This window comes from Anopheles merus, chromosome 3R (genome assembly GCF_017562075.2).
Source record: "Anopheles merus strain MAF chromosome 3R, AmerM5.1, whole genome shotgun sequence".
Classification (NCBI taxonomy): domain Eukaryota; kingdom Metazoa; phylum Arthropoda; class Insecta; order Diptera; family Culicidae; genus Anopheles; species Anopheles merus.
Window position 1 is genome coordinate 15,823,116 of NC_054084.1, and position 26,959 is coordinate 15,850,074.

General features: G+C 46.2%; 4 protein-coding genes across 7 annotated transcripts; 1 reads left to right on the top strand and 3 right to left on the bottom strand.

Annotated features, from left to right (window-relative positions):
* Positions 1-2,300: 2,300 nt before the first annotated feature.
* LOC121597142 (facilitated trehalose transporter Tret1-like) lies at positions 2,301-15,049 on the bottom strand. Of its 3 annotated transcripts, XM_041922696.1 has the most exons (7): positions 14,874-15,049; positions 14,220-14,797; positions 13,904-14,144; positions 4,179-4,444; positions 3,905-4,096; positions 3,543-3,691; positions 2,301-3,474 (listed from the first exon to the last, which is right to left on the bottom strand). In XM_041922696.1, the coding sequence occupies exons 3-7, from the start codon at positions 14,023-14,025 to the stop codon at positions 2,539-2,541; spliced, it is 1,665 nt and encodes a 554-aa protein (XP_041778630.1). In that variant the 5' UTR covers positions 14,026-14,144; positions 14,220-14,797; positions 14,874-15,049; the 3' UTR covers positions 2,301-2,538. The 3 variants fall into 3 exon arrangements, with proteins under 3 accessions (XP_041778630.1, XP_041778631.1, XP_041778632.1); XM_041922697.1 differs by lacking the exons at positions 13,904-14,144; positions 14,220-14,797; positions 14,874-15,049 and adding an exon at positions 10,503-10,925; XM_041922698.1 differs by lacking the exons at positions 13,904-14,144; positions 14,220-14,797; positions 14,874-15,049 and adding an exon at positions 10,493-10,925.
* A 312-nt stretch (positions 15,050-15,361) lies between these two features.
* Positions 15,362-17,943, top strand: LOC121595617 (protein MCM10 homolog). The gene has a single exon (XM_041919707.1). The coding sequence runs from the start codon at positions 15,458-15,460 to the stop codon at positions 17,861-17,863; it is 2,406 nt and encodes an 801-aa protein (XP_041775641.1). The 5' UTR covers positions 15,362-15,457; the 3' UTR covers positions 17,864-17,943.
* Positions 17,944-19,327: 1,384 nt separating this feature from the next.
* On the bottom strand, positions 19,328-21,523 carry LOC121595619. The gene has a single exon (XM_041919710.1). The coding sequence runs from the start codon at positions 21,038-21,040 to the stop codon at positions 20,063-20,065; it is 978 nt and encodes a 325-aa protein (XP_041775644.1). The 5' UTR covers positions 21,041-21,523; the 3' UTR covers positions 19,328-20,062.
* A 2,222-nt stretch (positions 21,524-23,745) lies between these two features.
* Positions 23,746-26,165, bottom strand: LOC121595618 (intraflagellar transport protein 52 homolog). 2 transcript variants are annotated; one of them, XM_041919708.1, is made up of 7 exons: positions 25,827-26,165; positions 25,647-25,752; positions 25,447-25,561; positions 25,210-25,367; positions 24,796-25,065; positions 24,460-24,708; positions 23,746-24,359 (listed from the first exon to the last, which is right to left on the bottom strand). In XM_041919708.1, exons 1-7 carry the CDS (start codon positions 25,934-25,936, stop codon positions 24,066-24,068), a joined length of 1,302 nt encoding a protein of 433 aa, XP_041775642.1. In that variant the 5' UTR covers positions 25,937-26,165; the 3' UTR covers positions 23,746-24,065. The 2 variants fall into 2 exon arrangements, with proteins under 2 accessions (XP_041775642.1, XP_041775643.1); XM_041919709.1 differs by having other exon boundaries at positions 23,747-24,359; positions 25,647-25,749.
* Between the last annotated feature and the right edge of the window lie 794 nt (positions 26,166-26,959).

A 26,959-nucleotide genomic window follows, 5' to 3' on the forward strand; every position in this document is an offset into this window, starting at 1 on the left:
TCGAGAAAAAATAATCCATTTTAAGGATTTTTTTTTGTTTATTTCAGTGCATTAGAAAGTGTGCAATAATTGGCTATGAAGTGTGCAATAGTAGAATTTAGAGTTTTTGTAAGTGTACAACAATTGAATTTTTGAATAGATTTAAAAAATAGATTTTTTTTGCCATTATTCATCATTGTTATCCCTAAAATAAAATTTCCATACTATTTTTTAAACATTAATAATGTACAATAGACACTCATAACAAGAATAAGTAATTTTATCCATCTAAAACATATGAAACATGTTGGTTGTTCCCTTGAAGAATGAGGATCACCCTAAGATCACTAAAGAAATTGAGTTAAATTCTGGTGGTAACTCCCTCGTTAGATTTCTACGCTGAATTTTGGAATTAGTTACTGGATAAGAACAGGCACTGTTTCGATTCAAGGAACGGAACACGTTCACGAATCATTGCAGAACCGGAACAAAACCTGGGACAGTTACGGATTGTTTTAGATCATCAGTTCAGAACCATCAGTTCCTAGATTGGTATGGGTTCTAGATCGGATCTAGGAACAATGTGGATTCAGGAACGGTTCTAGGTTCAGTTGCATGACCTGAACTATGAATTCAGTATCAGTTCTAGGACCGATATGAGTTTACATTCAGTTCCTGCGCCGGCATGGGTTCGTGATCGGTTCCAGGACCGAAAAAGGACCATTAACAATAACAAGACTGGTATGAGTTCAGTATCAGCTAAAGGGCCGTTGGATGGATTCAGTGTCAGTTACAGGACCGGTATGTGTTCATGATCGGTTCAAAAACTGGTATTAGTTTCAGTATCTGTCACAGGGTTCCAATGAGACTGGATATGTTCCAGCCATATTTCTACAGGATATTCTGGTTTGGGTCCAATAGAAATCGATTAAACCCAGTTTCAGTTCCAAAATAGGCATAAGGCGTCATCCATCAATTACGTAACGCAAAAATCTCCCCAGGTCAAACTTCGTTTACATGTTTTTAATTGGTTTATTTAATTTTTATATCACATTTTTTCGATAATTATTTGTATTTTCGACATGTATGAAGATAAAAACTAAGAAATCATTTATTTTTCCTATTTTCACATTTATTCCTCATTATCTACGAGACACATGTACAATTTAATTGAAATTAGAACTTTTACTCATATGATTTCAAATTTTGTGACTAAACAAATCTTCAACACTTTTGTTAATATATCTCATTTTTTCGATAAAATCAATAGACATACAAACATGCACTTTATCACCAAGAAATCTGTTCTATTTGCTATACTTTGTGTGCGAAAACCAATGGTTAACGGTTTTAAAATGACGTAAAGCCCCTCAACTAAGACCCTTTTCTACCACCTGATATTTTTAATCCTCCTTGTTTGCAATGTTCTTGCATCACCATCATCAGAAGCGCATTTTATCGAGCTATCCAGGTCCTCCATAAATATGTCAATCTTTCCGGGAATATGTCTTTGGCTTTAGATATTGTACCACCGTCAAATTGATTATTCTATTTCACATAAAATGTGAACATGTAACCTGCGAATCGCATGCTACAATCATCAAATTCGTGCCTCTACAATCGAATGCGTGCCACTGCACTCGTCACAGTAACTGAATGCAACGTTATTGGGATGATCCTTTGGAAAGTTTCCGTCTTTGGTTCAAACCTCGTATGAACCGGCCCCCTGACAATGACGAACTATTCGGCTGCGTGCTACATAAAAAGTAGCGAAATCCTTTTAAGACCGGCAGAATCGCAAAGGTTGTTAAGTCACGAAGAAGAATGCTCGTTTATTACTCGTTCGTCGTTCGTTCGGATGACGCCTTAGATTAAAATAAGTATATTTTGATGTGGCCCTGTAACGGGATTTTATTACCGAGACGCTACAAACCATATCCCAGCGTTATTTAATACTTATACAAACACTCTTAAACCTCCACTAATTCACTTATCATTAATAAAGCAAACTTATTTCTTTCCAAGAAAGCTTATTCACCATTTATTCTGCCGAATGGTTTAGTCTTGGACTAGCTGGTACAATAACAATTTACAAAGAGCTCAATGTAAAGCCATTTCCTCGAACAGTACTCTGACTTCGACTTGGACTGTGTTTAAGCCTAACAAGAACGTGTGAACAACTACTTAGCTTATACTTAAGCCACCTTTACATTCAACTTTACATCCAGTCACGCTAAACAAACAGCCCACAATGTAACCGAGCTCCACCATGTCATCACGTCATCGTAAACAAACGGAACCACTCCACTCTACCATTCCTTTTACTAAACGCGCCTTCAGCACGTCTACAACACTTTATTTCCATTTCTTCCTTAAATACAGTGGCGTTAGTGAGATTGTAAAATGCTTATCGATCTAAAATGTCAACAGTATTTTCTTGTCTCCGAATTAAGCCGCACCCGCTCCGAAAAGAACCGCACTCCTCCTATCACAGACTAGTGGTTTCGCTTATCTAAAACTCCCTCGGTGTTTCCCAGATGCGCCCAGGTGCCGGGACCGTTACGCCTTCGAGGCCTGCTTGTCTGCGTCGGACGCGTTTGCCTCCTTGCACCCACCGCGGAAGTAATCCTCAATGTCCTGCAGCGTTCGGCCTTTCGTTTCGGGCAGGAAGAAGTACACGAACACGATGCCCAGCAGGGCGACCAGTCCGAAGAACAGGAACACATTCTCATTACCGATCGCGCTGACCATCGACGGGTAGCTCTTCAGTATGATGAACGACATGGTGTAGCCGAAGAAGATCGTCAGCCCGGACGCGAAGCCACGGATCTTGGTCGGATAAACTTCAGCGTTCATCGAGAAGGGTAGCGTGAGGAAGCCAAGCGTAGCGGTAAAGATAAACGCCACCAGCAGTGCGGTCGGGATCCAGTTGTACTGCGTGTCGGCCACCGGGAACACGGCACACGCCGCCAGCCCAAACATACAGCACGCCATGCCGAACCCGGAGAACAGGGCCGGCGGACGGCGACCAAACTTGTCCGAAATGAACGACATCAGCACGGTGGTGACGACACGCGTCAGCCCTACCAGCACCGCGCTCAGGAACGGATCGATCGCAACCCCTGCCTCCACGGAGAAGCTGGCCGCGTACACGATAATGACAAAGATGCCGGAGAATTGTTGAAACAGGAAGAAGATGCACATGATCGAGAGCGGTTTGTACACTTCCGGCTTCTTCAGCTGCACCAGCTTGGAGGACTTTTTCGTCTCGGACGACCGGAACCGGGCCACATTCTCTTCGAGCGACTTGATCTCGGCCTTTATCTCCGGATGATTGTCCTCCTTGATGGCGCGTATCACCTTCAGGTAGCGTTCTGCGTCCTGGGGTCGCCGCTTGCCCACCAGCCAGCTCGGTGACTCCGGCAGGGGAATAACGGTGATCAGCGACACGCCAGTAAACACGCCGCAGATCGTACAGACGTAGCGCCAGTCCTCCTGTGAAAGGTATGGTTCAGTACTCAGAGGGGGCTTACAATGGGCGTGGCTGTTGCGTTGGCGCCTACCTTGAACATGTAGCCTAAAGAGTACACCAGCAGCATTCCAATGCCGGTACAGCCGGCCGTGAGCAGCGTCAGACGGCCTCGCAGCCGTGGGTGTGCAACTTCGGCGGCATACACCGAGGCCGGCGTGCTGGAAAGCCCGATAGCAATACCTGGAAAGAGAAAGGAGGCGCCACCCCGTTAGTTATCTTGCTCTCAGTCGTTATCAAGATCGCGGCTTGTTCCATGCATTGCGGGCACATATTGAACTTTATCACTCCGGAACATTGAAAGAATGCATTGAAAGAAGCGTCTCGATAGAGTACAAAGATGTGCATTTACACCACCCGAAAAGAAACAAAAACCCCCCGAACAGCACCACCTACCGATGATGACACGTGCAACGATCAGCTCCACAAACAGTACCGATGCGTCCGTACGGCTGGCGAACGACATGATGGCCCACGAGATGACCGAGATGATGTTGATGCAGTAGAGCGTCCGCTTGCGGCCGACCTTATCCAGCAGATAGCCGGACAGTAGCCCACCGAACGGACACATGATCGAGGTGATGGATGCTAATGAAACGGAACGGAACAGAACACACAATTAGAAATCCGCGGACACGGAAGAGCTGCTTTTTCCTCCTTTATTACTTACCAAACCAGCTCGCTTCCGACTCGGTCAGCACCACGGACGTGGTAGAGTTGGTCAGCTCCATCATAGCGATCGACGGAAAACCGATGCCCATGCCGGACGATATGATCGTAATGTTAGCGACGACCGCGGCTATAATCTGCGTGATGGCGGCACGCTTCGTCAGCTTCGCAATGCCCGAGGAAGCCGACGCTTCGGCCGCCTTGTTTGCCGATGGATCGGCCGGCATGCTGGTAGGTGTTTCGCGTGCTTTATCCATACTATCGCTCCTGCAAAATGTAGATAGCGGAGAAGAGAAAGAGAAATTGTAAGATAAAAACGCACCAAAACATTGTTGCAGTGGACTAATGTTTGTATATTTGTTAGAGCTAGCAAGTCTATTTTGCTTCACAATGCTTCAAAACGATTCTAACTGTGCTATTACAGTGGATCGTAAAACTATTGTCCGACTTTAAGACTAACACAACACGACGAGAAAAATGGGAACAGTAATAATACATCCCCCGGTTTGCCGTTTACAAAGCGGATGTTGAAAATGAAGTTGTTTACATCGAAACGAACGATATCTTCGAGATCTACGATCTCTAGTAAGCGTTGTAGTCTGTAATGTGTTGAACAGCATAACACTATGTGGACACTGAGATGTTCCTTATCTTCAGTGTACAATCGACAAAGGAAATTGTCTTTGTTATATCAGTGTTTTAAACCACTTGTAACGTGTAAGATTGGGTCGGTCTGGTGGTACAGTCGTCAACTCGTACGACGTAACAACATGCCCGTCATGGGTTCAAGTCCCGAATAGACCGTGCCCCCATACGTAGGACTGACTATCCTGCTATGGTAACAATAAGTCACTGAAATCCAAGCTCTCTTCATTAGTGGAGTACTGGCAGGCCTTGACCGACAGTGGTTGTTGTGCCAAAGAAGTAGAAGAACGTGTAAGATTGTTTCATTTAATTTAAGTGCTTCGTTACATCAAATCTTTGCTATCAACAGGGACTATATAAGCCTACTACAGGACCGGAATAGCACAGCAGCAAAACTACGATAGGATTAAGAGTAGATCCCAGGATGAAGATGTATTTTCAGGACCTATTATAGGACTTACAGTGTATCAAGATCATTGCTAGACTCGGTATAGATTCGAGATCGGTTTCAAAACGGGATAGAATCACTTCCTAATCCAAGATCGATTCGTTGATGATACGAAGACCCAGAGATGATTGGTCGAACGAATCCACGATCGAGAGAACATAGACTCAAGATCACTATCGTGATCAGAATAAGTTCAGAAGTAGTTGCCTATAGCATATCACATATAGCCTCAGTAGCTGGTTCTAAACCATAGAGGTTAGCAGTAAATCGAACCGAGGTATTACCTCAGAAAGAGGAGAGAAAGCAGTTGCAGAAGCTATTCCAGAACATAAAAATGATCAAGATCCAGTTCCTAAGACCGGGACAGTTGCAGGATCTCTAATACGTCTTTTACAGCACTGGGAGAGGGGATCGAGGAACTGCATCCAAATAATAAGATTTGAGTTCAGTTTGCTTTATGATCAATTGCTGAATCGTGATCATTTCGCAATTAACTGCATGATCCTCATATACTCAGAATCTATTGATGAGCCTGACTAAGGTCATAATCAGTTTCGATATGCGATCGGAATTAATTCCACGACTAGAACAGTGCAATAAACGTTCCCACGATCCCAACCATCAAGTTATAACTAATCATCTTTAATAAGGCCATGCTAAGAAGGCATAGATCAGGAAGGGATAACATGATCATCTACCAAATTTGGTAGTAATTTATCTTTGAACATGTAATTTATCATTCAATAGCATTATAAAACAATTATTGACTGTTAAATTAAAGTTTATACAACAACGTTCTTCCTAAACAAGAATACAATCAAATCGAAGAATCCTGCTCTATTTCTGCGCCCAGATGTCTAGGTCGTCGCTGCATGTTATTGACCACCGGCAAAAAAGACCATGATTCAGGTTGATCGTCTCCACCCGGAGGCATACAAAGCCGTCAATTGCTATAGACATGCTAATTGCTGAAAATATGCACCACCCGCCATGTGTCAGTTCCCGTAGTAAAACTGCGTAAATCCGATTCGTCGCACTCAGTCTGTTTACCCAAACAATTCACTACTCATCAAAAGTCTTCCAAGAGAAAAGATACCACAAGACGGAAAGAGCACTGGCTTCCAATGACACAACCTTGTGGTAAGAGAATGTTCTGTGTTGGTGGTGGAACTGATTGATGGTTAGATTTATCCAAAGCATTAGCACCGAGCGGGAAACGGGAAAAAGGCAGATGTTAGAATCTGTCCCACGTGCCTCACGATCACGGAGGGTCGAGCCTTCGCAAAAAGATTGGCCAACCCCGGGTTGAACCAGTTGCGAGTGCTATCGAGTGCGGTGAAACAGGGTGCGAGTAAACAGGGCGAGTCGCACATAGCGGTATGGTGAGATGTGGAATGTGTTCTTTGCCATCCCGAGTTGTCCGAGTTCCGAGATTACCCGCGCGCTCTCTTGTATAATCTACTAGGCCAGGTGTAATGCACGATCAAACATTAAAGGGATATGACGTACGAGGAAAGTGTGGCCAAACGGGGACCTTACACGGGTCAGGTTCAGGCGCTGAAGGTTCTGTTCCCAAGTCCCCAGGCCGTTCAGGGTGGGTCGCTTTATCTTGGCCCGATCGTGCGTCGTTATCCGAAGGCTCGCACGGGCAACAGCTGTTGCTATCACAGCTATCGCAAGATCGTCCGTCAACGTCACAGCGTTGTTTTTCCAAACCGTTCTTTTTTATATGGCACGTTATTTTTAGCCCACTCGCTCACCGGCTCAGGTGGCTTTTGCATATCTTTTGCCCCAGGGCAGCTTTCTTTCGATGCACTTTCCTTGCCCTTCCCTGCGGAAGATCGCACCCGTGACATAGTTTTAAGCCCTAACGTAGCACAGCCCTGCGTTTCCAGTGTCGCGCAAACAACGGGGAAACGGGCAAATATTTATGTCCTCCACCGAGGTTGTACAACCTGTGTGGCGGTGTGGTAAGGGGGGGGGGGGGGGGGAGGGAGCACCTTCACCCTCACTATCGGTAGTTAAAGGAGAGACAAGCAAATAAAGATAGATACCGGTTTGCCATAAGCTCAAGATTGTCTGGCGAGAAGATAGAGAGAAGACGAGCTGGGAAGGTTTAATTGGAAGGTTCTGATTGTACAGATGCATTTTTCAATGCCATTAACCCCCTCTCTACCCCCCCTCCCCTCGACCAACCATCGGAATCGGTTTTATGGCGCCCCCTCCTTCGGTACCGTGAAGGGTGTCCTGGTGGTGCCGGATCTCGTTGGGCGCAGTGGCGTTGTTTTGTTAATCGTGCTGTTCTCGCCTTAACCATCAAACTGGTATCTTTCATTCTTTTCTTGTCTCTTTTAGCTCTTTTGATGAGTGTGGGAACTTGAAGGGGGGTCTTCTTCAAAGGGGAAGATGCTCTGCATAATGAAGGAGAGTCTCGCAGAGTCTCGGAAAAAAAATCGCTCAATCATTATTGACTGGTTAAATCCCGTTTTGTTTGCTTTTGTTGGGGGAAGAAAGAAAGATCAACTTGCAAAACCACCTTTCGATAACCTTCGTGGGGTGTGGTTGTGGTTGGGGGAAGTCCTTAATTTGTTTTCTGCTTTCTGGGACACCTTCCGAACATCTTAAAAAACAAGTGTTTTTAAGAGGTAAAACGTTAAATTTAAAATTCATCAAAAATGCTCTTAAATTCACAAATAAAATCAAAATATCATGAAATATAAATTATGCTGAATGTCATACAATATTCTCTAACTCAGGTATGTCAAACTGGCGGCCCGCGGGCCGCATGCGGCCCTCGTCAATGCTGAATGCGGCCCGCGAGAATATTTTGAGAATTGCTAAAATCACTCCAAACCAAAAAACTGTTATTACTATTTGTCGAAGTGTATTTAATTTTCCAGAGAAGAACAATCAATTAGATGGTATATTTTTCGAATCAAACATGAATGTACCCATAACATCTCATAAACTTATTCTACACAATCGTACAGAACAATCGAGACCCTTAAGAAACATTGAATTGAATGCAAACTCAGTCGGTATTATGTTTCGATTAAATTCTGAATATTAGCATAGTATTGTGCACACTCGATTGCACATTCTATATGGAAAAATAGATTTGCGACTACCTTCTACCAACGAAAAAGTAATGAAAATAACTTGATACACACACTTGCAAACTTCGCAAAAACTAATGATGGATTGTCAGAATCGCATCTTCGGCTCAAAACCATTTTCGATCTTAGCAACTTCGAATCCGCATCTAAAGCAACTTCGAATCCGGCCAAATCAAACCAACAGTTCCGTTCGGTGCCGTCCGAAGCCTATAGAGCCGTTTAAAGCCATTCGGAACCGTTGGAGTCATCGGTTGTCGCACGGAGCGGCTAATCTACAGTGAGAAATGGATCCGGTCGGTCCCACCGAATTTGACCATCTCAATACCCCCGAGTGCCAAGTAAAGGATTCATTCGGCTCCGAATTTCTCCGATTTGCACGGCTCCAACCTTATAATGTTACATCATTGATGTTCGATTGGAGCCACTTCTGTTTTTTTGTCATAATCATGCCACCATCAATTTTAATAAAAATGATTGTAGCCAAGTTGGAATTTTGTATACCCCACATTTTGCAAGATGAATTAATGTACTTTTGAACCTCCCCAAAAATCTAAACCAAAATGATGTGATTACGCTTAAGCCTAAAGTATTTAGATGAAGAATTTAAATAATCGAAATGCCGAAGTCGTGCGATACGTAGCTAATTAATAGATTAGCTCACACAGACCATAGCTCAATTCGCGAATCATCTCCCTACAAGTGCAAAACAAGATTTGCCAATCTTTATGAGATCACACACCATGAATCTTCGTCAGATAAAATTATCGTAATTTAACAAAATTATACGTAAAATATGGGTTCTTGTAATAAGAAATGCCACCATATACCACCATATACCCCTTCGAACTTGGAAATTAGCAAAAAATAATGTTTAAACAGGTTTTTTTTACAATTTTCCTCTTGAGCTATCAAAAAATTGCATGCAAATATTTTTGTTATTCATCCTGCGGTGGATAGCACGGATGGCTTGAAAAAGATTCGCAACAGGCTGATGACTTCCCCTACCTCAGTGAAAAAGTGTGGTTGAGTGATATTTTCTAACAGAAGTGCCGTGTTAGAACGCAACTAATGAGAAATTTCCTATTTTAATAATAAGGATGAAAACAACGCATGTGACTTTAAAAGTACATTAAACATTTTTTTTAAATAAAAAAGTGCACAATAAAAAAAACATAGCGAATTTGTAAATAAGAAACGATTCCAGATTTGAAGCGAGGAGTACAAAAAGTCAATTTGTTTAACAGTAATGATTTTAAACAGTATTTTATATGAATATTGAGGTATATTTTTTATTCTCAACTTTGCGGCCCACGAATAACTGAAAATCTGTACTTGCGGCCCTCTTATGAATTGAGTTTGACACAGCTGCTCTAACTAATTGAGGCAAAATGGATTGCACACACACACAGAAGGCCACATTTACAATGGCACACACACACACACTGTGTGGCAAATACGAAACAAACAATAACCATATTTCCTCGAACGGTTCGGGGGGGTGGGAAACCGCTAGACATTTCTTTTTCCCCCAATTTTCTATTTATCCAGTTGGTGCGTGTAGCCAATCTTGCGTCTGATCTGATCCATTCGAAACAGGGAGAGAAGATGCACATCAGATTTGTGGCACTGGAAATGATGGCATGATCATCTAATATAATTAACTTTAATTTAAAATATTTTAATTATTTTTAATATTTTAATTAATTAAAACTTTCAATTAATTTCCATAATAAATCAATCTTTATCTTTTCCAAAGGACAAACGATTAAAGGTTACGAGCAAACACATAAACCATACACCTTCCAACGCACACGTGGTTGTTAAAAATTTAACCATAAATTGGCCTTTCTGAATACGAAAACCCTTTTTTTAACGATCCTCCAACGATCCTCGAACGGTGCCGAACCCGCCGAACCCATCTCCATCCCCCCCCCCCCCCTCCCAGACTGCATGTTGCCATTAATAATTGTCCGATGCATCGCACCACCGAACGTTCCAGCTTGATTATAACAAATCACCTGCGCGATAAATTTTGCAAAACCCTTTCACCCTCCCCGTTGATGTTCCCTGACAGGGGTGGGGGAGTTTAGGCGCAATCCCGCTTACTTGTGCTTACCGCTTGTTCCGTCCGTGGTGTCCACTACACGAAAAGTGGTCCTATAATATGCGCCACACCGGTTTCTCTCTGCACGGTGAAAACTGGCCACTACACGACCGTGCGAAATCGACTCGCTCGACGCAGCTTTGCTTCGGTGCTGTTGCCAACCTGCCTGCTCGGCCTGTTGCCCAAAGCGTGCGGGCCGATACGCGTCACGACACCGCGTTCACGAGGCGCCCAAAAACGCACACACACACAAGCACACCGAAACTTGGGCCGGTTTTAGCTTTTTTTGTTGGTTGGTTGGGTGTGGGGTTGGAAAGGCCTAGACACACGCGAAACAACACACCACGCAATCAGGAGGCAAAGGCACCAACAAAACCACCACAAGGAGGAGAAGGAGGACTTGCAGTTCCTTTCGCGACGATCTGCTCAACACGACTGGGATGGCTTCGATGGGGCGCCGATCGTATTATGCTCGAGCTCGGGCTGTAACCCGCCCGCGCTCCACCCACCCCGCCCGCAAACCCCCCGCCGATCGTCATCAACAGCATCATCATCATCATCGTCAACCATCGTCGTCATAGTCATGCTTGCCCCGATCTTCCTGCCTTCCTGCACACACTCTCTCAGCAGGCGCTGATGGAGACGCACCACCTTCCGCGCAACGCGCAACAGCCCCAGCGCGTCCCGGTGCGTTATATGCCCGTTTGTCTCTCGCTCTCTCTCTCTCTCTCTTTGTCGACCCCCACTACCCTTATTTGCGGGCTGCTGCACTCGATGGGTGTTTGGGTGTGGAATATATTGGGCTGCGCCGGTGTTATTTACCCCGCTGTGAGGGCTGCGCGAATCACCTGCGGCTGCGCGTGTGTGGCTGCGAGAGGAAAGATAAGAGAAGCGGCAGCAGCAGACGGTGCGCGCACGGTTTGCAGGACAAGGTCTAGTTACGTTGGTGACGTATCGAAAGTGCACTATACCCCCACGTTCCCCCACAGAGTCAGCTGTTCTAATTTTGTACTAAAAATTTAAATCCCCTTTGCGCAAAAAAAAAGGGCACGAGCGTTCTGCTTTTACAGTCGTTTAAAATCAAAATTACACCTTACAGGGGGTAAACACACATAGAAAATCAGCTTCTGAAAGTTTCTAGAAATGTTCTGGAAGCCCACTCATTACCCACCCACGCTTATGTGTGCCATTTATTGTTGTTTTCTTCTACGGTTTGGTGTTTGGCGCGCAAGTATGTACAGATAGAGAGCAAAAAAAAAAGGTTGTTTATTTGTTTTTTTAAAGCACCCAACATCATCATCTACCTTACCAGCTTAGTACACAATTTGTAGCAAATTTCCCCACCTGTCAAAAGCCCGAAAACACACACACACACAATCGACACAAACACAACGGTTCAGTACGGTTTGCTGTTTTTCGTGTTTCCCGGCCAACCCGGCAACGCGAGCGATGAAGATCATTCTAGTTCCTGCGGCGGCAGACGTACAACAATGTGGCTCAATTCATTGCCGGCAGCCCAATCGACGCCGATCTCCGGGGAGATACCTTTCTTTTTCGTGCCTTTGTGGGCCTGTTTGGGCGCATATTTTGAATCTAAATCGGGTGGTAATTTATAACGAATTAATCTGCAGAGAAAAAAAACGTATGTCGGCGGGAGTGTGTTTTTTCCTCTTTTTCGTTTGAAAATAACCCACAGAAAAATAACAATGACTCACGGGCTTGGGTAATGGTAATGGATTGGTAGCAAAACAAACGGGACAGTAACATTTAGTACCAAACCTGGTAGATTATCCGCAGCAGCGATCATGTGCCCAGCAGTTTTAGTTTAACCAGCAGCACCAACGATTGTAACGATTGTGCAATAGCTTGCAACGTATGATAAAAAGGGCAGACTAAATGTATGTTTCCAACGTTCATCTCGCAGCGGGTCGTGCTGTACTAATGCTGGCAGTAATTAAAATACACATATTTATGTCTTGCCTACCCGATGCCCCGACAGAACCTTGCGCGTTGTTCTAGTTTCTCGTTATTAAAGCAACGCGCATCAAAAAAGGGACCGATTATCGACGTGTATGCGCGTCCTTGATCCGTATCCGTATCAACTCCCTAGAAGGAGGGGGTTTAACACGATCGGGCAATGCCAGAACAAAAGTGGTGCCAATGGTATCAATAAATGGGAACATAAACCGTTTTGTACGCGCGTTTATGCAGGCCCATGGCGATATGATATCCTTCGAAATCGGTCGCAACCGAAAGCAACCGGTTTTGAAGCTGTCCGCATGTTCGGTGTACATCATCCGGTAGGTGCCGTCCGGTTTGGGGTGACGATTTGGGTCAACCTTGGGCGGAAGAAGGTCAGCGGGGCAGAACGCGCAAAACATGCTTGTGAGCAGGCGAGATCAAAAACCGAATCTTTTAAAATGTTACACATCATGGTAAGATCATTGTCCTCACGACTGTAGATTGCTGTTTCTTGTTTCCGTACTAGCAAATTGGTGGAAATGCACATTTTATGTTAATCAGACATAATTAAGCAAAACGAATCAAACCACCAGCGTGGATGAAGGGGAAGTTTATATGATCGCAAGATTAAATGACAAAATTGGCCGGTATCAACAACGGTGCCCGCTCATGTCGCGTTGATAAGGACAGCTTGGTGACCTGTCCTCCAGGACACTCGGTTTATGGTTGTTGCTCTCCTTTGTTGCTTCTACTCCATCTCTGATTGGTATTGTTCGACTAGCTCTGGTTGAGACACTGTTTTAGTTAGGAGGATGTCTAATCCCCTGACCAACTCAACCAATAGTGTTAGGAGTAGTTCAATAGTATCAGTCCGCATCAGTCCGGATCGGTCCGGATCAGTCCGGATCAGTTCGGAACAGTTCGGATCAATTTGGATCAATCTGGATCAGTCCGGATGAGTCCGGATTGGTCTGGAAGCGTCCGAACGAGTCTGGTCGAGTCTCCATTTCGTTCGTTCGTATTTCACAATATAGGATGCTCTCTTCGGCTTTACTCGAAGTCAACCGGGGACATGGGCAGGCCGTGGGCGTTAATGTATCACCTGCCTATGGGGCCACCGATCGTATAAAGTATCTTAATTCTTCTATTTTATAATTGTGACGAAATATAATGGATTTCAGTTGTAGAAACCGTAAAGTCGCTGATTGTTTTGCGACTAAAATTGTGAAATAAAGACCTTACAAATCCTTTTCAACGAGAGGAATGATGCCGAAGTTGATTGGAATGATAGGAATTATTTATCATAAATGTGTGGACCGTCTCCTTCTAAGAAGCGACCAAACCTCTGCAGTTTTGGACCACAGAGCAGCAATGGCAATACATACAACCCTATCGGACCAGTTGTATGTGACCCACGGCAGATTGATTAATAATAATAAACAATGACTTACCTGATAACTGTTTGCTGAATGCTCACTTCACCTGTTTGCGCATCCTCGCTGTGCGTGACCATCCAATTGCCGTTTGGTGCTAAACTTACTAGTACATTTCGCACATGCAAATAGCTGCTCATTCGTATGCAGCAGCTCGTGATGTTGTAATCCCTTTTTACTGTACAGCATCTTTGGACAGTACGAACACTGTACCTGTGGTCCGCTCGTGTGTGCTTTCCGATGAGTTGTTAGATATGATCTGTGAATACAAAAGGTATTTATAGATCAATATACTATATCGCAGATATTTATGCCACTTTTGCCAGCAGATTACCTAGTTACGAACGATTTTCCACACTCCTCACAAGCGAATGCTTTGCCACGCGTGTGCACATGCAGACGGTGTGTGCTTAGTTCCAGCTTCGATTTGTATGCTTTACCACACTCCTGACAGAGGAACATTTGTCCACTGTGCCGATAGTAGCTATGGCGGCGTAGTCCATGCCGACAGGAAAACGTTTTGCTACAGCCAGGCGCGCCGCAGGCGAAAGGTTTAAGCCCATTGTGTTCGTTCAGATGGCCCTGGTAGTAGGTGGGTAGCATGGTTTTACCACATATCTCACATATTACCAAGTTTGATTGTGCTTTGCTGGGTTTCCCTTGCGCTTTTGTATCGCTAGAGTCGTTTGTTACTTCATCACTGCAACTATTACTGGTTTCGGTGTCTTTTTTCATGACGTTTTTGGTGGTGGATTTCTCATTCTGTGAATCCACCCTATCTTCGCCGTTCAACACATTCAGCAACATTTTATGAACATCCCAACACGATTCACGATATTTGTGAAATTCTCTCACCTTTTCAGCACAGCTGCCGCAGACACGACATGGCCATGATTTATTCGTTGGATTTATCTGCAAGGTGATTAATTAGGAATTGATCAATTGGACAGGAAAACAAAGGGGAACCGGAGCAACTGGTTTTACTTACAACCAAACCAAGACAAAGGTTTATTTGCTGGTAAATCTGATCGTCCTCAACGTTTGAAGCGGTGGGATTAAAGCACAATCGACAAACTGTTGAAAAATCGTTCATTTTCAAGACTTTTGATGAGAGTTTTTTCCGGCCCGGGGTAAAACTATGCCGGTTTGTTTGGATTTTCACAGCACAACAACAACAAACTCAAGGTAGCTGTAGAATAGCGTCAAGGTTGCTACAGCGAGATGTGCGCGATGCGTTTCGTCGATGAAAATTAATAAAATATTTTGAAGAAAATAATGAAAACGAATTGATTTTATCAAATCATCAATAAAATATGCGGTTTTTGCACTAAATATGCTCTAATTATGCTCTAAATAGAAAAATTCATTCGAATTTATTTGAAGCGTTTCATCGACAAGTTATGTCGACTTGATCGGAAGCGTTTGCTGTCACTCCCCTTCTCGGAATGTCAGCTGGTGGCAGAAAGGCGGGAAAGACCGTAAACAAAACAGGTCACATTTTCCCAGTCCAGTAAAAGTAATTTATTTAATAGCTTATTCAATTAGGTTCACTTCTACCAGCGTGCTCCAAAAATGTCCGAAAACATTGACGAATTGGATGTGGACGAGCTGGAACAGTTGCTGTTAGAAAATTACAAAGAAAACGAAGCGGAAAATGCAAGGGAACAGTTAAATCGGTCCTCCTCGACCGGCGGTAGCGGCGATGATGGTGGTGTTCCGCAACGGAAACTAACTCTCGAAGGATCCAGCTTTCTCGTGGGTGATACGGACAGCAACATTAGCCCGGAAACACCTTTAGCAGCAAAACCCGAAGCGCCCGTTACTGGTGACGCTGATCTCGACTCGTCCGACGATGAGGAAACGAGAAACTTTCTCGAGCGCAAGTACAATCAGTACGGACGACAGATCAACGATTTGCTGAAAACGAAGGAGGCGGAGAAAACAGACCAAGCCCTGTCCACATGGGTCGATCGAAAGCTGTGGCAAATCAATCGCAGCTCGCCACAAACACCGTCGGTAGGGACTGGTGGTGCAGTGGAACAATCAAACACCCCCGTTACGAAGGCAAGTGGACAGCTTGCCACCAGCAAGCCTACCAGCACAGCAACACAGTCTCCTGTCAGCAATGGCAGCATCCCGACCGTGTTTCAGGCCACCGTTCACACCGATCCCATCTTCGGGCTGCGCATAGTACATCCGCTCATATCCAGCCAAACGCTCCAGGAGCGGATGGAAGGTAAGCGGGCGGTCCCGTTCATGCGGCTGCGCAACTTTATCGAAACGGTCGATCTGCAGCAGGACTGGGCAATTGGCGGGGTGCTGATTAGCAAATCGCCCACCAAAACCACCTCCAAAGGCAAACAGTTTTCCATCTGGAAGCTGAGCGATCTGCACGGCGACATCAAGATGGTGACGCTGTTTATGTTCGGGCAGGCGTTTAAGGATCTGTGGAAAACGGCGGAAGGTACGGCACTGGCCGTACTGAACCCGAACGTGCTGAACAATAACAATGAAAAAAGCATCGAGGCCACGCTGTCTATCGATCGCGCTACGAAGGTGATGGTGTTGGGACAGTCGCGCGATTTGGGCACCTGCCGGAGTCGCAAGAAGAATGGCGATCGCTGTACCGCCATCGTAAACTTGGGGAAGTGTGAGTACTGTGTGTACCATATTAAGCAGGAGTACAACAAGGCAAGCAATCGGGGCGGTCTGCTAACCTCGACCGGTGGGCGAGGGTTGAACGAGCTGCGCAACAAGGTGCTCGGCAAGAATGAGGTGTTTTACGCCGGGCAAAGCTTTAGCGCGGTAAAAGCGGTCAAACATCCGAAGCAGATCGAGAAGGATCGTAACCGCATGATGACGCTGTCCGATTACTTCCGCTCGCCGTTTGAGGGTGCAAGTGGGGGAAGTGGTACATCCGGGGCTGCCTCCCCATCATCATCATCATCATCGTCCTTGTTGCCGTCTTATCGTGCCGCTGCGCTCGTCGCAGCCAAACCGCCCAAATCGTCTGCTTCTCGGGTGGAGTTGAACGTTGAGCAGCGGAAGAAAGATTTCCAACGGCTGCAAAGTCTGGGCGTATCGACCGAGTCGCTTCAAGCGCTGAAGTCCTCCACCCCGGCTACGACGGCATCGCAACCGGCAACCGTCTCCCAAAGCGGAGGAACGCCATCCTCCTTGGCAACTCGAAAGTTCAGCCTCGAAACGGTACCGAAACTGAGCCGCGATTCGTTCGACATCGATTTCACCGCCAAGAAGGTGTCGCTCAAGCAAGCGCTCCAATCGCGGGCCCGTGCGGCGGCCATCATCAAGCAAAAGCCGCTCGAAAAGGCGAACCCGAACTTTATCAAGTACCGCGGGACGGAACAGGGCAAGAAGCGGGTGCTGGAGGAGCTGTCGAAGTCGAATGTGGCCACACCGGCCGGGGAGGAAAATGCGGCCAAGCGCCCGAAGCTGCAGCCCTCCGAGGAGGACGAAAAGGAGCGGGCGCGGAAGGAGCACATGGCACGGATCATCGCGGCGTCCTCCTCCCACCAGGATCTGGTGGTGGCGAGGGAAAACGAACACCAGGAGGAGTACTTCAAGTCGCTGGAGCGCAAGGAAGCGATGGAGGAGAAAATGCTCAACACGTTCAAGATGGCGTGCAAGGCGGTCAGCTGTGCGCAGTGCAAGTACATTGCGTTTTCGGCCGCCGACCGGTGCAAGACGGAGGGCCACCAGCTGCGGGTGCACGATGCGGAGAAGCGTTTCTTCCGCTGTGCCGATTGTGGCAATCGGACGGTCAGCTTGTTCCGGATACCGAAGGTAAGTTGCAAGGCTTGCCAAAGCTCGCGCTGGGAACGGTGCGCCATGATGCGGGAGAAGCGCGGCATACAGGTAGGGGATGTGCTGTCGATACGCGGCGACGAGGAGAAGTATTTGGGCAGTTTGGCGGGGGCTAGTGCAAGTTTGAATCTGCTCGTGCCGGAGGAGAGCTGAGGTTGGTGCACCTAGAAAGAGAGACTTTGTGTAAATTAAGGCAAGATAAATTGATTGAAATAAATGTAAAACCTGTTGACTGATACGTAAACTCACCTTTTTGGGGCCTTTTTTACAAGGCATTATGTTCTCATTGTTTCCATTTAGCCCTTTTGTATTCGCTTTTTTATGTATGAATGATGCTTTTATTGACTCTTCTTCCTACGAGAGCACTGAATACAGTTTTGTATACCAAAAACGATGCGAAATGTCTGAGTGTTTGCTGGAGCTATCTGTTATCTGTTATTATTAACTTGTCAGTTTTCTCTGTTCGAATATCATCACTAGGCGCTAAACATTAGTGTGTTTGTGTTTCTTTTGTTTTCGTGTTGATGAAGATGAGGTATTACCGTTATTACTGATATTTCGCTGAATGATTGTTGGTTTAATTTAGTTGATTGGTAAAAATGATGATGGTTGCGAATAAATATATGTGTGGCCCCCCATTTCCAACCATTAGGGAAAGCGTGACCACAGCGAAAAATGAGCGATGAATGAAAGTAGAGAGTAGTTGAGAGCAGTGCTGCAAAATGTCACTGTCAATGTCATAAAAAAATCTGACTACAACAAAATCTATGTCAGCGTCATGTACTCAATTGTGATAATCAGAGATGATACTCAAAACTATCGGTGTGATCAATCGTGACGTTTTGCGACCAACGCTTGGTCAATCACTGTGTCATGACTTTTTTTTATGCAGTGATCGGTTCCGCAAAATGTCACTAACATAGTCCTGACAAATTCTGGCTGAAACAAATTAATGTCAGCGTCACGAACTCTACTGTAATGATCAGAGGTGAGACTCAAACAGTTGGTGTGGCCATCACATGCTTGGTGACATTTTGTGCAACCAACTCTTGGTCAGTCACTTGGTCGCGACATTTTGTGTCGGTGATAATCAAGACATTCTTGGAATATACTTGGCGTGTTGGGACCACATCACCCACAGAAAATGTCGTTGCCTAGTGAGGGATTAAGAGTTGGGTGCTAAACAAAATGTCACCAAGCATCTGATTGATCCAGTAACTGTTTGAGTCTCACCTCTGATCATCACATTTATGTACGTGAGCTGATTTGAGCCTCGCTTTCAGTCATGAATCTTGGTGACTGAAACAGAGGCATTTGGCAGCACTGTTCACAGCTAGAAAAAATCATGATTATGCTTGTGACGGCATTAAGCTCGGCTTTTCAGTCAGAGTTTCACGTTTGACTCAAGCACTCGCATGTCGTTTTCCGCATGTCATGACGCGCTTACATTGAGTATCAAGAATGACCATCAAGCTACCACGAATATGTTCATTGTTTTTGAGGATGAACATCTCGTGATGCTCATGACATTTTGCAGCACTAGTTGAGAGTACATATATTAGTAATGCCACCACTCTTCTGAAGGGAGTGTAGCCCAATTTTGTTTGTATATTGCACTTACACCTAATTCCTAAACGATGAATAATAATGGCCTTAAAATGATGCGCAGGGAGCCAAAATTCCGTCCAACTTGGACGGAAGGCTACTATGATTTGGTTGAATAGAGTAGGGAACAATAGTAAATTCTTTGCCGCTTTTGGTTTCATTACATGACCCCACTGGTGATTTCCTCTAAGCCAGATGAGGTGTGCCTACAAAGGAAGGACAATTTAGTCTTGATTTTCTACTACGCGCTACGCCACCGCTTCTACTGCCGTGAGGTTACAAACGTTCTGTTATGGAGCATGATGTGAGATTACATTCAGTCTGTTCTGGAATTGTTTGATATTTGTTCATTTCGTTCTCTAGCGTTTGAGTATTTCATAAGGTGAGTGGGTTGAGTCCTAAGTAGAGAGGTCCTAATATCGAGCAAACAGCTAATGCGTCCTCTGAACCAGAGAAGCAGTGCTCTAGCTAACTGCAGAATAAAAAAAGGCTTTATAATCGCCAGTGCTTTGGTGCAATTTGCAAGGAAACACGGGAAAGAATAAGAATATTTTACAGCCCTGCACTGTCCTGAAACCTATCCTTTCACCATTTAGGGAGGGGGGAGCATTAGCGCGGCAGACCAAACTAAAGCGACTAGCAGAGGGCTCATGCGTCATGAGACTTGGTGTGTTGTGCCTGTGCTACCGTTACTGCTAAGGCAAGAGGGAAGCTTTCTTTTTGTTTCGTTTTGTTTTGTCCTTTACTTTACCAGTTGTTGAGAAAATCAAACCCTTTACTGTTGCCGAGCAGGCTGTTCAGCTCGTCGTAGTTCTTGTCGTCCTCCTCCACGGACGAGGATTGCGCACGGTGAAGGCACTCGTTTTTGGCGCTCTTGGTGAACAGGTTCACCTTGTCGTTGTCCGCATCGAACTCGTCCTGCTCGAGCGCTCCGCCATCGAGCTCGTCACTGCCATTGATCGAAGCAGCCGATGCGGCCGTCGTCATCTCCAGTGCGGTCGACTGGTTGAAGATGAGATTGTTAAACTTGCTCAGGAAGCCGGCCCCGGTTGCCTTGGTACCGTACGCCTCCTCCGTCAGGATGATGTTCTGCTCGCTGTCGTACGCCGACAGTTCCTTCGCCTTCGTCGCTGCCGCCCCGTCGCGTCCCTTCGCCAGCGGCCCGTTCGCGTCGTCCGGTTTCGGTGATTTGAGCAGCAGCTTCTTGGCCAGCAGCCCGGCCGCCGCCTTCACGCTGACGTCGTGCGGTTTCTTCGCGTCCGGCTCGGCCCGGTCCGGTGGGAAGAGGGTGAGATTGATTTGGCTTTTGGTTTTGTGCGAGAACGGGGCCGAATGTTCGTCCCGGTACAGGCCCACACTGTCGTCCGTGATCACCTTGCGGCCGGTGCGCACGTACTGGAACGTTTGCAGCCGCTTGCCATCGTACCGGTTGGCGTTGCGGTCTTCCTCCCCGCCACCCCCGGTGGTGGTATCGTCATCATCCGTGCCCAGGATTCGCTGCAGCGAATCGGTCGATGTGGAAAAGTTGTCAAAGTACTTCAGTGCCAGCTCCGGCTTGATGATGGTTTCGTTCACTATCTCCATCTGCTCCTCGCGGCTCAGATCCTCCCAGATGTGCTCGTACGCTCCGCGTATTTCGTCGATGTCGAGGGCGATCTTTTTCGAGATTTCGTTCAGATTCGCAAAGTAATCCGCCACGTACGTGCGGTCCAGTGTGGAGTCCATCGTGCGCCAAGGCTAACTGCGGAATGGGCGGTGGCGAAATTGTGTAGCGGGGTTGTGCCTTACATTAGCGCCCGAAAGAAAGAGGGCCCTTTCGATGCGGTTTCGCGAGCGATGGGCGCTCGCGTTCACCAGATGCCAATAGCCTCTTACGCTTTTATAGATGGCAATCAGAGCGTGTCCGACACTGGGCTATGGTGCTGCTGCTGGGGAGGAGAGCTGCCCTTTGGTATGTGATCGAGGGCCCCGTCGAGGTACCCCCTCCTTTAGCCGAACCGTGCGCGAGTGTTCTCGCTCAATCAACTGACCGTTTCATCGCAAATACCCAGCCCAGCCGATAAAGAAGCTACCCAATCCCCCCACACACAGACACAAACTACACTCTAGCCTAAATTAAAGAACGCGTTTGAGAAGTGGAACGCCTTTTGTTGGGTGAAAAACTATTTTGTTATGACACTGTTTGCCGTCGCCGTCACGGTAGGGAAGAAAAGGTAAATATTATGGCCGACCTGAGGGTTTGCGTTTATGCTGGATGGTTGAGAAGCTCATTGGCCGGATTGGCCTCGTGACGATACGTGGGGATAGGGAAAATTATGAAAAAAAATCTTCATCTTTCAAGTAATTAGTGAGCTTTGGGATTAGAAAAACTAACAAACGATTAAATTGGAATTAAATCCTATTTTATCGTTTAATTAATCATCATTCTCGATGTAAACAAATAGAGTAAGCCATCCTCCGCATGCTGTACCGAAGGTAATATGCAGCGCAAAACGCATGTTAGCTTTCAATAAAATTATTTGTTTTATTGGATAACACTAAATTGGTTTTGCTATCGTGAATTTGCTGTAGGGCGTATCGTATTGTTGCTGTAGCCAACTAGAACAAACACACTCATGGGTAAGTATCCTGCAAGAAGCGGTTATGTTGCTCTTCTCTTCCTCATTAACCTGTAGATGGACACACCAGCGATGTTCTATTGATTTGTCCTCTTTTTAGAGATGGAAAAAGCTGTATCACCAATTGTTATGGCAGATCGGAACGCACACACCAGGATGTAGATGCATGAATGCATATCCTCCCGTTCAGGAAGCTTGATGGACTTTTTCTTCCCTTTGGCCACCATGCCAAACTATGATCTCGGATGGTGTGGTGTGTCTGTATTGTAGTTGGATTTGTTTTGTTTTGTTTTTTTTTCAACGGTCTGGATTTCTCTTTATTTCGCGAAGGGTAATGCTCTCCAGGGTTTTTAAATATTATTTAGTTTGCTTTTCATTTCTACAGCAGGTGTGGGATGGTATGCCACCGTTTAGACTGGAGCCTTCTCGACCAGTTTGAACCAGTGTCCGCATTCGCAACGCTTCGGCTGGCCCTAAAATGGAACAAAAATAGAACACAAAGGTGTTATTTATATGTGGGATGGTTTGCTCTAAAACGTTGATTTGATGTTGAATTTCATTCCAACCCACCTGGTGCAGCCACATCCACTGGACATAGGTCTGGTCTTCCTCGCCTGGAGAAAACAAAGGAAAAGGAACGTTCAGGTGAGATGAATCGATCATGCACAATCCGACATAAGGGGGGGCGTTAATCAACACTTACAAACACAGCCGACTAGACGAGCATCGAATGCCGATGGAATCAGGTTCGGGCTATCCTTGGTGCCCGGTCCGCGCTTGAACACACGCATATCGAACGGATCTGGGTTGCCTGCCTGCTTCGCCAGCAGCTCACGCTTCTCGATACCGGTGGCATGCTCGATCGGGTCGTTCATCACTGCAAGAGAAATGGTGCATCACCGAAGACAAACCAAAGGGTCAGAGAAACGTTTTTCTTCCGCCGTGCCGGATCCTGCGGCTGATAAAAAAAACAACACCATCACGTCGCCTCCAGCACAGCCAGACAAGTGTCAAGTGTTGCTGAAGAGCGGAGGGATGGGTCGCCGTACAGCGGGAAGGTGTTTTAGTGACCTTCCGGACATTTTTTTGACCCAAGCTGGTCTCGATTGATGGCGATCTTTCTTCCGGCACTGCATATTCACGCCTTTTATCCTTTTCCGATGCGAAGGATGCGGATTTTTGCCCTTCCAAATTACGTAAGCACACATACACAGGGCCCGCCGCTGTCTCTCACTTGGGTCGACAGGCAGAAGTTTTCGATCGCTCCATCCGTCTCACACACACGCACGCGGAACGACGATGTGTGTTGTGCAATATATTTCGGGGGCACCGAGAAGAACTTACTTTTGCAAAATCGAACGGGCGTGTAGGTCACGTTTCGCTTGGCCGCAGCCAGCACAATTCTTCCGCACAGCGACGCCATTGGTGTGGATGCTTTTGCACGCGACGGGGAAACGATGTGAAAAAGTGTGCCTTTTCGTCGTCGGCCTGGGATTGCACTTTTCGTAAAGAGTTTTCTCACCGACTGCGATTGCTTTGACGTACCGTGAGAGCGCGCCCAAGGTTGCTGTCGGGCTGACGGGTGAAGGTGGCGTAACCGCGTGTGACGTTTCGCTGGATGACAGAATGGCTCAGCTCAAAATGGCAGTTGTTTGTATGGGTTTTAAAAAAAAAATAAAGGAGAAAAGGAGAAACAATTGAGAAGTTTAATATTTTTAAAAAAGATTGTTTGTGTTATATAATAATGAAAATTATTTAATGAATCAACAATTCTTTATTTTACAAAATTGTGCCAGTGGTTGATTTGAATGATAATGTAATTATCTTGGTCGAAAAATCAAATTTACACTGTAGGGTTGAGGGATCATGTAAACAATTCGTTGAATTCGGTCTATAAATTCCCATTTTGGTATTGTTTTGTGTGTAATATCAAGTGTATGTTTTATCGGTAGTTTCAATTATCTCAATGGATGTTACAAACAATTCGATTCGTAAGTACAGGCAATTGTAAGATATGTGTTTTCACTTGTTTTGCCAAAAAAAAACCCTGAAGCATACAGCTTTACCGGAACAAAACAAAGGTAAAACCATTTCCTTTAAACCATTCATTTTGTGCATTAAATCCCCCATCTCTAGTCCTTGTCCAGCTTTTTGTAGTGCGCAATCTTGACGCTGATCGCGTTCAGTATCTCCTTCGGCGACATCTTCTGATCGTCCTGGCAAACCTTCAGTATGCGCCCGCACTCCTGTATGAAATAGCCCAGCTCCTTCTCGTCCACCGTCCGCTGGTGGGCGCCCTCGTGTGCCGGCGACAGGCATTTGTTGGTCAGCTGCGTGATCTGCACCTTTTCCGAGCTGAATGCTTCATCCAAATCGAACAGCTCGAGCGGTGGCGCCGCCAGATCGCTAAAGATCGGCTGAAACACCTGTACGAAAAAGGGCAGAATTCCCGCGATGAGACATCGTCACCGCCAAAACGGCACGTTGACCGGCGAAGGTCAAACGGCAGCCGTGCACCGTACTTACCGCAAGCTGCAGCGGCGGCAGCGGTATCTCGAACTGCGGTTTGATGATCTTGAGCGGTTCATATTGCACGTCCAGCTTCTCGTACGTGCCGATAACATCGCGCAGCAGATCGTTGTTGATCGAGTAGAGCGACATATCGAATAGCTTCTTGAAGTCGGCCGGTATGTCGTAATCGAGCGAATCCATTAGACAGATCTTGGGCTGCTCGGCCAGATAGATCGTATCGGGTATGACGGCGTAGTCATTTATCTATGAGGGCGAGAGCGGGAAGGTACCGAAAAGAGCCTATTTAATCATTTTTAACGCGACGGTACCGTAATACCGCGACGCCCGTACCTCCAGGTCGTTAAAGTCGGACGGTTTGAATTTAAACTCATCCTGCAGCACCATCGCCAGCAGACTGTCCCACAGCGCTGTGTTGACCTCGTTGCTGATGTACTTGTCCTGGAACATGTGTCCCGAACCGATGGCGACCAGCTTGCCGTTGTTTTCGTTCTGATAGTAGCCGGCCAGGGGCCGGTTGAACGGGTACACTACCGGCCCGGTCGTGAGCAGTACGTTTGCCGGGCTAATAACGTTCATGGTCGCACCGAACGGATACACAAACTGTGCGGCACAGGAGAGTAAAAAGAACGAACGCGATGAGAGAGAAAGAAAAGAAAACAGATCCGATGTCCAGGGACCACGTGGCATGGTCATTAATTCTCCCGCCCTCCGAGATCGTGATGGTTTAAAAATCGATTTGCCCACCTCGACTTTGTATTTATCGTCCATGAAATCAAACGACGTGAGAATGCTTTTGCTCCCTTCCAGCAGCAGATTGTTCATCGTGTCGCAGCTCACGCCGCCACTGATGAGGGCCTCCTTCGGGTGGAAATATTTGTAGTACTGCGGCCGGACAACGACATCTGCGGAGAGGGCAAAGGAAGGGTTTGGGGATGTGAGGATTCTTTCTGAGCAGGAGTAAGGACAGCGTTCTGTTAATACCGTTGTTAATGGTCATGCCATAGTCCTCCAGCAGGAAGTTTACGTTGGTGTTGAACTGCACTTCACCGCCCTCGCCCAACAGCAGCAATAATCGTCCTCCATCATTAATATAGTCCTTAATGAGTGAGATGAGGAAAATTAGTTTTATTTTTTTTTGTATTGCAACAGCTCGAATGACACGGCCCTCGGCAAACGCTTACCTTCAGATGCTGAAACTCGGTCTCGGTAAATTTCTCCTGCGGTCCCGCCAGCACAAACACGGTGGCAGATTTTAGGACTTCGGGCGTGATCTCACTTTTGTTACTACCGGCGGGGCGGAAAAGGGAATGTTAGGACCCCTTAGCATACTCCCGCGGATGTGTGCTTCCCTGAACACATACCTTTCAACGCGATGGTTCACCTTCAGCTTTCTGTGCAGCGTCTTGTAGTTGTCGGCCAGCTTAAAGAGCTCGTTCTTCGAAACGTTGAACAGAATCGTTGCACTGCTCATGGTGCCGCGGGAAGCGCGTGGATCCTGCCGTAGGTAACTCAGGTACTGCTTAATCACACACACACACACACACACACGCCGAGGAAAGCCAAAATTCAATACCGTTGTAGGTTTATTCCAACAAACATCCGGACGCTTTAGAACCAGCGCTTCTTGCTGCTTGCAAGAAAAACGCACATAAACAACAACGTCACGTACCGTACGTTTCTCGAAAAACGTCCTACACGCAGAAAATCGCCGATTGTTTGGCAAAGGTGGGTTGCTATGGCAATGGTATTACGACGCCTGGTTATGATACGAGCTGTGCCGGCCGTACGGGCGTTACGGCGAAGCGTTACGTGACAACCAACCAGCTGCGCCACGTGTGCCGCCACCGGGGGGGTGCGTATCACTGCCATGGTGCGCTACGGTAGCGTATCGAGCACATCTATCATTTGCGTAATTTTCTCAGAAGGTAACACATAGTGACTCGAGTTACTATCGTAGGTGTAACAAAAAAAAAACAAAAGAAGTTACTCCATGCTAGAAATTTCCAAAATCATGTAAATGTCCTTTGGGAGCCATTATCGATTAAACGATGATTAACAAGCACAGCTGCTTGCACGAAACGCACGTGGTGTGTGTGAAGCACAGCTACAGAAAAAGATAAAAAAGGTCCCGCAAGGAGCTATTTAAAAAAATGGTTCCTTTTTTAACAGTCGTATTTTGCTCGCAACATTTCCTTCCACTGCCAGAGTCTTGTTAGCCATTTTTATCCGCTCCGCGATGGAGCCAAATTTGTGTGCGGCTGCCGCAGCTTGCTTACTTGGTTTGTGACAGGGGCTCAAGAGGCAGCAAGTAAGTAAGTATTAAATGAAAGTGTTAAGCAATTTACGACTCTGTCAGCTTGGTTACGATTCATTTATCTTGCCCGTAGGATCGCTTACACGAGCTCTCTCTCTCTCTCTCTCTTTCTCCTTTTCTCTTTGTTGTGGTCACGAAGTGGAAGGCTCCCTACATTCGGCGTTAAGGACGTATGCAGCC

Excerpts from the sequence above, each read along its gene's own strand:
- LOC121597142 (XM_041922696.1), bottom strand. The coding sequence starts at position 14,025 with ATGAGCAGCTATTTGCATGTGCGAAATGTACTAGTAAGTTTAGCACCA. Across the intron at positions 3,692-3,904 it reads CGTTGCACGTGTCATCATCG|GTATTGCTATCGGGCTTTCC; the intron begins GTAGGTGGTGCT and ends TTCTCTTTCCAG. Across the intron at positions 3,475-3,542 it reads CTTTAGGCTACATGTTCAAG|GAGGACTGGCGCTACGTCTG; the intron begins GTAGGCGCCAAC and ends TACCTTTCACAG.
- LOC121595617 (XM_041919707.1), top strand. The coding sequence starts at position 15,458 with ATGTCCGAAAACATTGACGAATTGGATGTGGACGAGCTGGAACAGTTG.
- LOC121595619 (XM_041919710.1), bottom strand. The coding sequence starts at position 21,040 with ATGGACTCCACACTGGACCGCACGTACGTGGCGGATTACTTTGCGAAT.
- LOC121595618 (XM_041919708.1), bottom strand. The coding sequence starts at position 25,936 with ATGAGCAGTGCAACGATTCTGTTCAACGTTTCGAAGAACGAGCTCTTT. Across the intron at positions 25,368-25,446 it reads TGGCATGACCATTAACAACG|ATGTCGTTGTCCGGCCGCAG; the intron begins GTATTAACAGAA and ends CCCTCTCCGCAG. Across the intron at positions 24,360-24,459 it reads TGCCGCCGCTGCAGCTTGCG|GTGTTTCAGCCGATCTTTAG; the intron begins GTAAGTACGGTG and ends TTTTTCGTACAG.